Raw genomic sequence first — 15,853 nt, forward strand, 5'->3', positions numbered from 1 at the left:
CACAACCACACACACAACATATACACACACACACACCACACACACACACACAACACACACAACCACACACACACACACAACCACACACACACACACACACACACACCAGAGGTCGCGTTAACCGAATATTTTCCGTCTATGACGGATTTCTTTTAACAATGACGGACAAACCTGAAAGCAGTCCGTCATTTTGACAGATTAGAACAAACTCGGAACAGCGGCAAAGTGTCCCCGCAGCGAGGCTCCGGTGTTCTACCGTGTTATGCTCGCCCTCCAAAAAGGAAATGATACCGTTTCCAAACCTAACAGTGCAGTACAGATCATTGAAATGTCTGTGAGTGTTGGCTTTACGCTGTGCACGCTCCCGCGAGGTGCAGCAGCCATGCATAACACGGCGCATGTGAACTGCCCCCCCCCTGTTGACTGTTCACGAGCATGCCCCCCCCCCCCCCCCTCGTCAGAGTTGTGTAAAGGCCGACGGGTAATTCTGGATTTTGACGGAAGTTTTACGATCCTGTCCGTCAAAAATGACGGGCAGCGAAAAAGTCTAGCACAACCTCTGACACACACACACACACACATACATATACAAACACACAACCACACACACATACATCTATACACATACATATACACACACACACACACAACCACTCACACAGAAACGTACACACACCTTTTCACACACACCACCCTAACACCTACAAGCATCACAGCACACACAACTGTAGAAACACACTTTACCCTGCACGACTACACACACAGACACACAAACATACGAACAAAACCACACACGCGCTCACACTTATGTGTTTCTGTGTAATGTGTCTCTTCAGGTATGAGGAGAGCTGGTTTCTGCTCCACAGAAGAACTAAGGACTGTGCTCAGGCTGCAGAGGTAGGATCACACACACACACTACCACACACACTGATCACACACACTGACACACACACTGATCACACACACTCACACACACACTGAACACACACACTGAACACACACACTATCACACACACTCCTTCAGACACCGTGGAGGATTGACTCTGTAGAGACAAGCTTCTTCTGGGCCGTGTTGAGCCTGTGCTCATGGATGTTGAAGATACTGTGAGAACACATCGTGTTGTGTAGGGCTGCACGATTTTGGGAAAAAATCTAATTGCGATTTTTCTGACAAATATTGCGATTCGATTTGCGATATTTATTTTTAAGCGACCCAATGGAAGTTTATTGTAAAATGCGGCCATAACTCCGGCTAGGAAGGTCGTATCAACATACTCCTGTCTCTAGCACCCCGCAGCCCGAGCTACGAGTGAAAGAACTAAACTTACATGAAACTTCCGTTGGGTTGCTTTAAAATCAAGCTACACCCTTTTAGATGTAGAACATGTGATGGAGCATCACTGACCTGACTCAGATGGTTTGTTTCACCAAAGCATTGAGGAAAGCTCCATTGGAAGCCATTTGGAAAGGGCAGGCACTTTCAAAAGCACTTGGCAGGTGATTGGATCAATCTGTCTATCACCTTCTATCATGGGCCACTTCTGATTGATTAACAATGGCTGGTACATGTGGAGCACAGCACTTCTGATTGGTGTGGATGACACAAGAAGAAAAAAAAAAAAAAAAAAAGTTAAAAAAAATCGCAGGCTTTGCGATTTGATAATCGCATCATCTCGAATCGCGATTTCGATTTAAAATCGATTAATCGTTCAGCCCTAGTGTTGTGGGCGAAGCAGTTTAAAGAATGCTGTCAGACACCATTTGGAGCTTTTCATTAGCGACAGTAAAGTGATGTGAACACACTCCGTCCGCACATACTTTTAGATACGTTTCTTTATAAGGCACACTTCAATAACAACGCAATTCAAAGAGCTTTAAAAAAGCTTTAGGCATCCTGCATAAGAAACATTATCAAATGACATCCTTAAATCGAATGAGACATGGATACAATTAGAATAAAAGTGAAAGTGCGGTGTAGGAGCTGAGTGGTTATTTATTTTAAGTTACATTTGCTAATTGCTATGTCCTTCTTTCATGCTCGTTTAATATTAAAAGGTGGAGCAGTTATGTTTTTAAAGCGCTAGACTCACACGTGTGTGTGTGTGTGTGTGTGTGTGTGTGTGTGTGTGTGTGTGTGTGTGTGTGTGTGTGTGTGTGTGTGTGTGCGTGTGGGTGTGTGTGTGTGTGTGTGTGTGTGTGTGTGTGTGTGTGTGTGTGTGTGTGTGTGTGTGTGTGTGTGTGTGTGTGTGTGTGTGTGTGTGTGTGTGTGTGTGTGTGTGTGTGTGTGTGTGTGTGTGTGTGTGTGTGTGTGTGTGTGTGTGTGTGTGTTAGGCAGTGGATGGGGACATGGTGATGCTGTCTGCTCACTGGGAGAGGAAGAGAGCGGCTCTGACCCAGCTGCAGGAGCAGCTGCAGAGCGTGCCGGCCTTCATCGGCGATTTGGACGCCATGACTGCTAACATCGGTGTGTTTCACTCCTGTGCGATAACGCCCGTCACCACCAATAGCTAGGAGAATGTCCGACAGTGGACCTCAGAGTGGAAGAAGTACTCAGATCCTTCACTTCAAAGTAACGACACAACAGTGTAGAAATACGCTGATACAAATTCATGTCCTGCTATCCAAATGATACTTAAGGAAAAGTTCAATATTTCCAGCAAAGTTTACTTAAATTATAAAAGTATTCAATATATAAAAATGAATAAGTATGTGTTCAGTTGACTTAAAGCTACTGAAGTTTTTCATCATTGTTTTGGATCTTATTCACACAATTATATGTTTCATTAAAGGCCTACAAGTACATGATATTCTTACAGAAACGATCATAGAACTGAAATCACCTTTTAATACATAACGATGCATTATATTTGATAAATTGATCACTGTTTTCTGTGTTAAAAAACAACTTCAAACATAGCAGTGTTCACAATGTTTCCGTTCAGCACGTAGTGAATTTGATTTATGTAGTTCCATTAAATAGTAATACCTAAGTTAAAAACAAATACAATTGTACAATACTTGAGTAAATGTACTTAGTTACTTTCCACCACTGTACCTCAGTACGTGCCGCCTGTATAGCTTTAATAATACAGTATTGACATCCTGAACTAAGATAGATTTGGAACCCCACATGTAAAATGAATTAAGACAATTATGGAAATACATTTTGTAAAATATATAAATGAAGAAATTGTCAATTGTGTGTGTGTGTGTGTGTGTGTGTGTGTGTGTGTGTGTGTGTGTGTGTGTGTGTGTGTGTGTGTGTGTGTGTGTGTGTGTGTGTGTGTGTGTGTGTGTGTGTGTGTGTGTGTGTGTGTGTGTGTGTGTGTGTGTGTGTGTGTGTGTGTGTGTGTGTGTGTGTGTGTGTGTGTGTGTGTGTGTGTGTGTGTGTGTGTGTGTGTGTGTGTGTGTGTGTGTGTGTGTGTGTGTGTGTGTGTGTGTGTGTGCAGCTCATTTGGAGGGAGACTTTGAGGAGATGGAGAGCAAGCTGATGTACCTGGAGACGTTGTGCTGTCAGTGTGAACAACAGACTGTCCAGCAGCAGCATATCAACCAACTCGAAGCCTACAAGAAGAAGAAGAGGTATGACCAGCAGAGTACTTATTATTCACGCTCCTATGAGTTTAATCATTCAGAAATGTGCGCTAGTTATTGACCCTTAACACTTTCTGAGTATCATTGAATAGTGTTTTTACATCTAGTGTCAGAGGCATTCAACTTTGTCAGACTTTTGTTGTTCCATATAACTTCTCAAAGTGGTCATGACAAGATAAACACGTTTCTTTCCCCCTGGATGGGTAGAGTGTTTGTTCAGCAGCCAGAGATATGCTGTAACAGGGTGCTGACCTGTCTGATGTTTGTCTTGTAACAGGAAGGAGGTGGAGGCCCTGGAAGGTGAGATGCTGCTGTTCTCTAATCAGGGATTACACAGAAGTACTCAGATTATTTACCTAAGTAAAAGTAGAAATACTACAGTGTAAAAATACTCAGATAAAAATGTAAAGTTCTGCATTCAAATCATTAGCATTAAAAAATACTTCAAGCACCAAAAGTAAAAGTACTCGTTATGCCAAAATAGCCAGTTAAAGCACTGTGTATTTTAAATTACTTTAGAAACGTATTTTTGCATTCGTTACTTCAATGTTGCACTTGGTAAAGGTTGGGTTTCTTTGAATGACTTTATACACTACTGGGTGGCTTAACTTTTAATATAATGTCTGTAGATTTTTGTATGACTAACCTAAAAACCTTAAATCTGCAAAGAAACTAATAACTCAATATGTACAATAAATGTATTGAAGTAAAAAGAAAACATTTGCCTGAGAAAATGTAAGAAAGTATAAAGTTGCTTTATGTGGAAATACTCAAGTAAAGTACAAGTACTTGAGTAAATGGACTTAGTTACATTACACCACTGGGGATTACACATTGTTATTACTGCTCAACAATGACTATATTACTGCCTTAGTACACTGCTCCTTTCTTAATGTCTCTATTGTTGCCTATGCGTCATGGCATAGGATGTATAGACTAAACTAAAGCATCCCGAGGAAACGCATGCAATTCGTTTTTACTATCATTTCACTTTCAATTTCCAAGGAGACTATCCAACACCCACAGCAGCTATGTGAAAAATACTGTTTCCTGTAGTTATTATGAAGCGTGTTTGTGTAATTCCTTACACTGCTGATAATGGTATGATGTGAAACTCTTGGTATGATGTGAAACTCTTGAGATTAGAGGACTAACATGTATTTTGTTTGTAGTGGAACTGAACTCTGAGCATGCTCAGAAGGTGGCAGAGCTGGAGCAGACCATGAAGCAGAAACTGAGAGAACGACAGAAAGTGTACGAGGAAGCCTTCAACCAAGACGTGCAGCAATACCTGTCCACTGGATACCTGCAGCACAGAGGTACCCACACAGAATACCTCCTTTAATGATTACAACTATGGAGCAGATCAGTGGAGACGTGGACTATTTCATTTTCTGCACTAGAATGTGTCAATATTAGCCTATTATTCTAACAATGGGTTTTACAAACACGTAGAAGAGAGGCAAGAATATAATGTTTCTTTTATTGACAAGCAATAATGAAATACACTTGAAATTCAGTGAATGGAAACAACCCTGGTGCTAGGCAGGGCCGGCCCTTGGCATAGGCAGTACAGGCGAATGCTAAGGGCGCATCAACCCATCGGGGGCGCCAACAATTGGGGGAAAAAAATTAATTAAAAATAATTTGTTTTTCAAATTTCATAACAACACAATTTCCCGATTTTGGATCAACAAAGTACATCTTATTATCTTATACTAACATAACTACGCCTATATTGCATACAACGCCCATAAACTATGGCGCACCCCCCCCCAAAATCCCCCCAAAAAATGTGGTTTTAGTGTGCAATTATAGGTTTTAATTTTGTATTAGTGTTAATTTAAAATACATCAAACTCCCAAAAAACGTATACAGCTTCTCTGTGCTTTTTGTGCTCCTGAAAGACTGAGAGGCTCTGATAACCTCAGCTCTGTGAGGTAAAGGCACACCTTTATATGATCATTATAGTTACAAAAAAATAAGAGAATAGATAAAACAGGTATAAAATACTATATGACAGTAAAAAAAAGTTATTAATAAACAAGAATAGAGTTTAAAAGGGGAGTGATTTGTAAAATATCCATAAAGAAAAAGTAAATCTGTTTACAGTTCTGTTTCATATGGGTGTTGAGAGATGTAGGCTATCCATAGATCTCTTCATGTTGCCCTCAAAGTGCACCAGATTGATGCTTTTAACTTCAATATTAACAACAACAAAAAAATCTTCCCGGGGGAGCATGCCCCCAGACCCCCCTAGAGGATGTTAGGTCCACCCCCCGACTTCAATCATGTTCACATGGATAGAGTACTAAATACATTTGTACACATCTTGTGTCCATATCTTTCTGTTTTGGTGGTCATGCCACAACCGTGCACGTGCGTGCATGCATGCGCGAGCCATAGTGAGTGTCTGCATTTTGGGGGTGGGGCGCCAACTAAAATCTTGCCTAGGGCAGCAAATTGGTCAGGGCCGGCCCTGGTGCTAGGGTAGTTTTTGACAGGACAGTGTGGAAACAGGGAGAGAGAGCAGGGTGCAGCATGCAACATGGGTGCCCAAGCTGTGTGCTTATTACCAGATTTAGGTTTACTACTACAGTGTAGTTGTGTAATGAAAAACCTCTGTGACAGGTTCCTCAACAATGCAATACAAAGATATACTAGACATAAAACAATACAAACAAAGCGTGTGTGTGTGTGTGTGTGTGTGTGTGTGTGTGTGCGTGTGCGCGTGTGTGTGCGCAGAGCAAGCAGGAACAGACGTGCGTGTTCTGGATCAGATGACAGTCACCAACATATCAGACCAGGAGGCTTTGGATGACTTCCTCAACTCCACTGGTGATGACATCAGCACAGGGTCCTCCCTGACCTCAGGTAACCCCAACGCACTTTCTCTACAGGCTTCCAAAGGCTAAAGTAAATGTCCCTGCTGCGGGATGAATAAAGGAATTCTCACTCAAGGCATGCATATATTGTAGATATTGGTATTTTATGTTGCTAAACCTTTTAAAATCAGAATCAGAAACGGGTTTATTGCCAGGTAGGTTCACACATACGAGGAATTTGACTTGATGTCATGGTGCAGACATAACATATAAAACTAAAAATCTTTAAGGACACTGTAATAAAATATAGTAAGATAGCAATAAAATAAAGCAGTAATTTACAGCGAAATAGAATGCAGTGAATTATAGAATATAAAACGGGAAATATGTGCAGTAAGCAGTATTTGAACATTGTGTGCATTAATGTAATGCATATAGAGTATACGTTGTGTCAGTGGGGGGTCGGGCCTTGTTTAAGAGGCCGGTAGCGGAGGGGAACAAACTGTTCAGGTGGCGAGAGGTTTTGGTCCTGATGGAGCGCAGCCTCCTGCCAGAGGGGAGGGGGGTGAACAGTTTGTGTCCAGGGTGGCAGGGGTCGGCCACTATCTTCCCTGCCTGCCTCAGGGTCCTGGAGGCGTGCAGGTCGTGGAGGGATGACACGCTGCAGCCGGCCCTTATCCTTGGCTGTGGCTGCGGCGTACCAGATGGTGATGGAGGAGGTGAGGAAGGATGGACTCCATGATGGAAGTGTAGAAGTTCACCATTGTCGTCTTTGGCAGCTGCCTCAGGAGGAACATCCTCTGCTGTGCTTTGTGATGAGGGAGCTGATGTTCTGCTACCTTTTATTATTTTTTTGGCAACTTTTGAGCAGAAAAATCTCTGGCTGAAGAAGTTGGCATGGAACAACATCTGCATTATTTTATTTGTGTGTTACTGGTCACCTGGTGTATGTAGGTGTAATTATGTAGCATTATTTGGCCATCAGCTCTTTAGCTACTGGGTGCTGGGTGTGCACATCAGACAGTGACTTAGTCAGTCTATGAATCTTCTCACAAGATATGGCAACAATGATGGGAGGATGAATGAGTACAATGAATACAGCAGGTCAATGGTTCTAGATTATCGCATGTGTAAAAATCAAAGAGCATAAAATAAAGAATATAATACGAACCTGCCCTGGAGAAAAAGCCTGAAGCCGATCCCACTGCTGTGTGATTGTGCCACACAGGGTTGAACTTAAATGACTCAGAGTAAACTTCAGTGGTCTTCTCTCACAGGTCCAGATCTCGAGTCCTGCTCTTCTGAATCTGAAATGAAAAGCCAAATGATACAAGCGCCTCCCACAAAGAACCAAGCGTCCAACCAGGCTGCAGAGTGGGAGCAGGAAGAGGAAGGAGCTGCCAGTGAGGAGAGCTACGAGCCTCTGGTGCAGTCAGACGAGGAGGACATCCAGCCGGACATGTCCCTGGTTGCTCTGCAGGACGTTGGCACATTAAGGGGCTCTGATGAGAGTGACCCCGCAGAGGACCTGCCATCTGGGTAACTTAGCAACCAAGCCCTTGAAACTTCTTGATAACTATGCATCACTAACTACTGTCCCGCTCTGCTCTGACCTGTCGCAGTTCCTCTCTGCAGCAACATGAGCACCAGTCACGGCTCTCTGAACATTTGACAACATGACGCACATTACCTTCTCTGTGCATAGAGACAAATCTATCCTTTCTATCATTTGGTATAAGGCGTCTTCCAGAAAGCAGCTACCACGGCGACCATACTGTAGATGGAGAAGCTGGTGCCACTGTACAACATGTACAGTAAGGCAGTGGTGGTAACAATGATACATGCATTGAAATCACATTAAGACCCTCTTGAAGCCACAGGACTTCTTGACACTCCAACTTCATTTATAAGAAAAGAGGGGGCGACAGTTTGACTGATCTCTAAACTGGCAGTCAACAATTCTTAATTTATTAGGCTGGTGATACTTTATATTGTTCATGAAAAGCAGCAATAAGATGACCCTACTAACCTGAGATACCATAATCGTCTACTATATCTAAAAGTATCATACTGAAAACGGTTGTGTTAAAAATCCTAAAGGCCGACTTTTGAAACACAAAAACCTTTGTCAGAAAAAAACATGTTTGTATTTGTGTCCTCGCCCATTCAATACATCTTTCTTTATATCATATATCTATTTCTTGTCAAGTTTATTTGCAGATCGATGTTAACAACCTGGCTACGTTTTTTCCAAAGTAAAAAATATAAAGCAAGACTCACATGCAACAAGACAACCGGTTTTTCCCAGGCTTAGTTCCGAAAACGATATCATTTTTCTTAAGGAAACAACGCTCCATTAACATGCTGGCCCCCGATTAGCATTGTTAGCTGTGTAAGGCTAAGCAAAGGACGGAAAACGTGTTTAGAACAAAAAGAAGATATCTATCTCTAGGATATCTTAAAACCTGGACAAAGAAAAGACTTCCATTCAGTTGCAGGAAGTCTTTATGCTTCAGAAAACAGATATTTTCCCTAGTAGCAGCGGTACCCTGTTCCACTATGTCCTTGTGCCCGACACCTGCAGAGTTCAGATCACTGTTCAGTTATCACATAGACACATCATGTGTGGAGGTTGTCCACACACTGTTGACCATATAGTATATAAAAGTGTGGGTGTGTTGACACTCATACATAAATATGTACTCATGTCATATGTGCTGGCTTTACAAGTATATTTGTCTTTGAAATGTCATTACCATGTATAATTTCAATTTTGGAAAAAGAGTAGAAATTCTAGAAATAAAAGTGATTAGTAAAGAATGAAATGTCATAAAAATACTATCATGTGATATATTTACACAAAGAAACTGTCTTTCATGGAGATTAAAATATTCAGTTTTTGTCCAAAGTGTTTTAGAGAGCTGTCTATAAAACACTTTCATAAAAACAGAACATTACAACCTTCAAGAATCTGTGAGCGGATGACTGAGACAAAGTGGGTTTTAGTTATAACAGCACGGAAACACCAAAAGAAATGTAGGTGAGAAAAAATGTTAAACATATTAAAGAAATGTACACTCTAAAAAGTCATTCAGGGGACCTTTTACCACCACTTAATTAAATGCATGGTTGCAAGATACAAATTTGAATTAATTGATTTAGATAAACATTTTAAGTTGCAAACATTAATTTATAAGTTGTGTTGACGTAATAATATTAGTAATTACATCAACTTAATATTGTGTGTAATTTAAACTCGGATTTCTGCGTTAATTGACTTCAAAATTCAAGTTGTAAGTAATGCAATTGGCTTGATAACTTAACTGTTCTACACCTTGAGTTAAGGAATTCAAGTCCACTCCCACTTAACATGCCTGGACAAGTTCCCACAGTTAAGACTGTGTGTTCGAGGACATGGGCTGAAGAAATACTATACAAAGGACATTTTAAGGTGAGTGTCATCGTTTGTCATTCAAATACAGTATTGCCTTGTAGTTGCACTGTATAGGCAAATTGCTGTTTGACCAAAATGAACAGCCTTTGAACTGTGAATAGTTCTGTGAGAGGGGATAAAGTAGTTGAGGCAGGCAGAGAGTTTCTTTTCTGTGTTTCTTGCTAATTTCATGCAGTGTTGCTTTTATATCTAGAAAACCCTGCAGAAAGACCTGTTAGGTATGGTATTTGTATTGTAAAAATACTTTGGTTACTATTGAGATATAACTTTCTATTAAAAAAAAAATCTTGGTGAAGCAGATCAAGGACATACTTCTTGAGGTAGGATCGTTATTTAGTGGGAACGCTGATACAGCATTCCAACTATCTGTTCTGCGACGCACAGAATTCTTTATTATTCCGCCGGGTTATTTTGTACCTCTTCTTCTGCCACATTCCACATCACAGAAACTCCGTTCGAACATCAAAGCGTTCAGCTCGGTCGGGAATTGTTTGCTATTACTTTTCTCATTCATAACTTTCATAATTCCAGAGATACATCCCATAATTCATTACATTTTTACCATGGAAGTCAATGGAGAAACTATTCAGACTTGAACAATCTTCATGCGACTTCAACTGCTAACTGTCCATTCATACTTTCACTCAGAAACCTCATTCCAACTTTAAAATGTTACACATCTTTCTGACATTATTCATATTAAACAACTTTTAAATCAGATTCATACTTTTAGAGATATTAAACATTGTTCAGACCTTGGTAAAGAGGCCTTCTTCATATTTTAACATTAGTGTGTATTGCGCAGCTCGTTAAGGCTAGAGTGCGTGATGTCACAGCTAGAGTGTAGGAAATCTTGAAATGTCTCTTCATATTTTTTTTTAAACCTGCCATAATTCCCAAACCCTACATTCCTGGGACATAATTTTTCATGAGAAACGTAGGATAACATCCCGTAGCTTGAAAAATGAAAAACAATTAAGCAAAAAAATTAAACAAAATGCCTCTTGAGGGCATAAAGTGACAAAAACTTTCAAGATGTCTCCATTAAACCCCATTGTAAGTTCAGCCTCATCTTTCCCCACCACAGCAGCCGCACACCTTTAGTTAATCTGCCAAAAAGGCCACATTATTAACCCAAAAGTACACAAAAAGCACACTTCAGATGCTCAGAGTTCTTGAGATGCTTCACGCTTTGAAATGTCACCGATATCTGTTACTGTTCTTCAACAAAACGTTCACATGTAAGAGGTTTATCTCTCATTCAGAACAATGCAAATGCTCTCCTCTCACTGATTACTGCAGATCACCATGGAAACCTTTGATCTCTGGACGCGTCGTTAGCTCAAATATAAACACCTGTGTCATGGAACATGATGATGTCATAACTCCAACTGACATGCTCAGAGCAGCAGACTTCAGATAATGGTTAATGGTCCAGCCTTCAACATGTCTATGTGCCATTAGTGAGTTTTCCTCAAAAGCTGTCGCCATGGCAACGCATGCCTCGCCGTAAAACACGATATTGCTATAACTCCTTTGAAAATGGTCAAAAAGTGCTCAAACTTCACATGTGTGCTACAGTCCAGACGCTCTACACTCTACCTTTCAGCAACGTTTTATGGATTTAGGCTCAGTCAGCTCAGGGACTGTTTGGTTACTTTAGTTTGGTAAATGAAATACATGTTTGAACTTTGTAGTAGTTCACTGTAGTTGCTGTCATAAGTCATTTGTAGACTAAGTGGCAAAAAGTGTTTTTTTTACATTTGTACTTTGTAGAGAAATGTAGACACAAGTTGGAAGGGAGCACAATACACCTGACGAGTTTGAATTTGAGTTGATTATGAGTTTATTTTCAATTGATAATTAGCTCACAATAAGTTCACTTTAGTTACTCACACAACTTGACACAAGCCATGGGTTCAGGTCCGGACTTATAAGTCCGGACCTGAACCTGAACCTCTGGACTTGAGTCCGGACCTGAACCTGAATGTGAGTCCAGGTACGCAGCACTACTCAGCACGGATAGTGCGCAACATGATTGCAGCGTCCAGGCAGCTCCCGTTCGAGCATATGCCTTGAGTTGCACATAGCTCCAACGATCCATCACACACACACACACACACACACACACACACACACACACACACACACACACACACACACACACACACACACACACACACACACACACACACACACACACACACACACACACACACACACACACACACACACACACACACACACACACTTTGTATTGTATGAGAGGTTCCAGGTTGAATTGAGGCGAATATTTGTAATGTTCAGAGGTTGTTGTGTTTAATATTCATGAGAATATTTGTCATTGTTCAAATGATAATAAACATTAGCATAAAGCATATTTGTCCACTCATATGTTGATAAGAGTATTAAAAACTTGAAAAATATCCCTCTAAGGTACATTTAGAACAGATCAAAAATGTGCGATTAATTTGCGATTAATCGCGATTAAATATTTTAATCGACTGACAGCCCTAATATATATATATAGATGGATAGATAGATAGATAGATAGATACTTCATTCATCCCAAATTGTAAAATGTGTGGAAACAAGTATAAACATATTAACATTAAATACAAATGAAAGCAATAGACAGGAATATATGCATAATATAAAGGACACAATGAATATTATAAAATTTAATGTAGTCTTACTGTGAAGGCTAACCTAAATACGGTGCTTTTCTACAGATTACTTTACCACTGCACTGGTAAGGTAAAACTAGGCCGATTAATAAGATGTGAAGTGCTTTGTAACTTTGACCCGCTTGACTGAATACACAAAAAACAATGAAGAAAGTTGAACCATAAACTAACACAAACTAACTGTATCACTATAACATGATGATGATGGTGATAAAGAATGCATCTGACGTTCCGCTGTCCATTAAAAAAACAGCGAATAGAGAGGCGAAGTCCCTCCCTTTCCGGGGGAGCTCCATGGGACCTTATTTTGGAAAAATTATGTATTGAAGTCAATGGGGAGAGAAAGATTATCTTTTGATTCCGTTTGAATTGTGCCACAAATTACACATATGATGTTTGTCAATTTAAAAGATAATTTTGCAAGTAAAAAAAAAAAATGTGTCGTAAAACTGTGAAGTAACACTTTTTTTTGTGTGAAACTGAACTACATCTCCCGTCTCGCACCACACACCAAGACGGCCATCACGTTGGCACATTTCACTTATTTCTTTCAGAATGAGGCGAAAAGTATTAAACGAGGTGAAAATCACTACAAGTCTGGGCATGTTGAGAGCTGTATACGAAAGGGGAGTTAGTCGGTTCCGTAAGAGCCAGCATGCGGATTCTGGGATTTGTAGTCTTTCTAGTGGCGTATTTTTCATAGTCTTATATTTCAACAGTTTTACGACAAACTGTGACTTTTCTGACATGGGAATTATATTTTAAGATTGACAAACATCATATGTGTAATTCATGGCACAATTCAAACGGGATTGAAAGATAATCTTTCTCTCCCCATTGATTTCAATACATAATTTTTCCGAAATAAGGTCCCATGGGTCGGAAGTAGATGGGCGGGACTTCGCATCTCTATTAAACAAACCATCATGCTCTTACTTTGAAAACCATGCGGAAATGTCGTCATCAGCAGGCCATCACGTGGTTTCCGAAAATAACCGAGTGACACGAGTAGATTTTAGCCGAGACCGGCGGAAAGTTTGGCCCAATCCCAAACCACTCCCTCGACCCTACCCCTCCGTGATGGAGTGAACTCCGGCTGTAGCCACACTCGCAGCTCAACGAGGCTCCCTCCTGTCAGATGGAGGGAGTAAAGTACAGCAGCAAGCTTTGGGACGGCCTCCCCTCTCTCCGGCAGAAACAGGAAATGCCGTAACTGTATGTAACAACGGTTTCAAATCAGCATCTCTTTGACAAAAAGTTTAAATGAATAACTCAAATAAAACTCCAAACATCTTTCATTGTGTTTCAAAGCTCTTTTAGTTTTAAACCTCATGTTTATAAGTGAGACACTTGGGTCCTGCTTTGCTGTTGCTTTTTGTACTGCAAACCATGGAATAAACAGACAGATCCAGTTTAGCCACAGTTCAGTGAGATGTTGCTCCAAAGCTAAGAATCCTCTAATACTTTTACAGTGATCGTATAGTGGTATCATTTGTTTAGAGAAAAAGGATTCTAAATATAAAGAAACTCAATAACATTTATTACAAACATAAAACTATTTAGTTTGTAATTGTGACAATAAAGATTAATCAAATTACTTAGATGAACAGTATTCAATAAAACATTTAACAGTTCAAAATAAACATACCTGCAAACCATGGAATAAACAGACAGATCAACAGTTTAGCCACAGTTCAGTGAGATGTTGCTCTACAAAGGAAAGTTTCACGTCAGTAACGTAAATGCCACGTGCACTCCTCCACAACGTTAGTGGCTAACTAGTTAGCGGCTAACTAGTTAGCTGGAAAACGGCTCACTCTCAGTTTATGTACAATTCTTTTAAAAAGTGATACACTACAGAATCTAAAGACATTTAGCTAACCAATAAATGCACAGATTATACACAAAATAGTACACGTAGATCACAATTATTATTATATCTACAACTGAGTGAACAGAGCAACAACTCACCCAAAGCTAAGAATCCTCTAATACTGACGGATTCCCAAAATGCACCACATTCAGCGCAACACTAGCTTCCGGTTGCGGCTTTTCAAAATAAAATAAAATAACAAAATGATGTCTGTAGTCCCAGTTTAACAGGATTTAATAAAACAAACATTCATTCTTTACACTGTTACATAAGCTTCTTAGTTTTTGCAACGGTCTGTAAATATACACAACTTTATAATAACATGCACACATTTACCTTTTTCTAGACTATACACAGTTTTGATCCTAAATTGAGGTTATCCTGAGGTTGTTAATGAAGAAACACACTCCTCAATGTCAGTCTTGGTACTTTATTGACAAAGATGACGACACCCTGAAACAGAGCAATGCCGCAGGATAAGCTGACAAAGTATTACATACATGCATGTCATGACCAATACACATATATTAAATTACATATATTAAAGACACACTAAACAGTAGTGGAAACAGTCTTACATGAGTGAGTGGATGAACGTCTCAACTCGAGGCGGAGTGAATGAACAACATGTGAACTAAAATGGCCGCTAGGCACTACCGGGTCAAAGCACGGCATATCTGGGCAGCGACAGCAGTGACGCTGCCCTCTTGTGGCCGGCGATAAACTCTTCATCCCCCCCAGACCGGAAAGCTATGGGACGGAATAGGTTAACGGTCTAAATCCAGCTGCCGGACTCGGGCTCGTAACGTGCAGGCGGCCTCCTCACGCGGCCTGGCCGAGTAGGCTGGGGCAGCATCGGCGGCGACTGCGGCACCGGTGCAACCAGGAAGGCACCCGTAGGAACGGTGAGGTCAGAGGACACCTCACCGGCAGGTGCCGGTGGGGAAGCGCCCATAGCCGAGTCGCGGGGTCCAACAGCCGGCCGCTGAACGATCCCCTGGGGCGTCGCCCAGCCCGGGTGGATAGGTGGGGGCTGATGGTCCAGAGCAGCGGGCGGCGGCAAGGGCGCAGCCGGCTGCTCACGAGCGCAGGGTGTGGCCGGCGTATAGGCACGGAGGAAGCGCCGGTTGCGCAGTGTCAAACGTCCCGAACCGTCAACCCTGATCCGATACTGGTCGTGGCCCGGCGACTCCACCACGATCCCTGACCTGTCCCATTTGTGGGGGCTCGGGGCTTGCTGGTTCTGGAGGAATACCCTTTCGCCGAGTGCCAATGGGCGGAGCGGTCTTGAGTGAGTCCCCAGAGACTCGGTGGTACGGGACATACGGGTCCGAAGGGCGTCCTCCTTCGCCGCCCATGCCTCGCGCCATAGCAGGCGGATGTGCGGGTTCGAGAACTTCTCGAGGCGGTTCACGAAGG

General features: G+C 41.4%; 1 protein-coding gene across 1 annotated transcript; it reads left to right on the top strand.

Annotated features, from left to right (window-relative positions):
- Positions 1–834: 834 nt before the first annotated feature.
- On the top strand, positions 835–8,611 carry LOC117460332 (dysbindin-A-like). Its single transcript, XM_034101686.2, has 7 exons — positions 835–897; positions 2,333–2,465; positions 3,451–3,583; positions 3,873–3,895; positions 4,768–4,914; positions 6,341–6,469; positions 7,698–8,611. Exons 2-7 carry the CDS (start codon positions 2,348–2,350, stop codon positions 7,961–7,963), a joined length of 816 nt encoding a protein of 271 aa, XP_033957577.2. The 5' UTR covers positions 835–897; positions 2,333–2,347; the 3' UTR covers positions 7,964–8,611.
- The last annotated feature ends 7,242 nt before the right edge of the window (positions 8,612–15,853 follow it).

This window comes from Pseudochaenichthys georgianus, chromosome 16 (genome assembly GCF_902827115.2).
Source record: "Pseudochaenichthys georgianus chromosome 16, fPseGeo1.2, whole genome shotgun sequence".
Taxonomy (NCBI): domain Eukaryota; kingdom Metazoa; phylum Chordata; class Actinopteri; order Perciformes; family Channichthyidae; genus Pseudochaenichthys; species Pseudochaenichthys georgianus.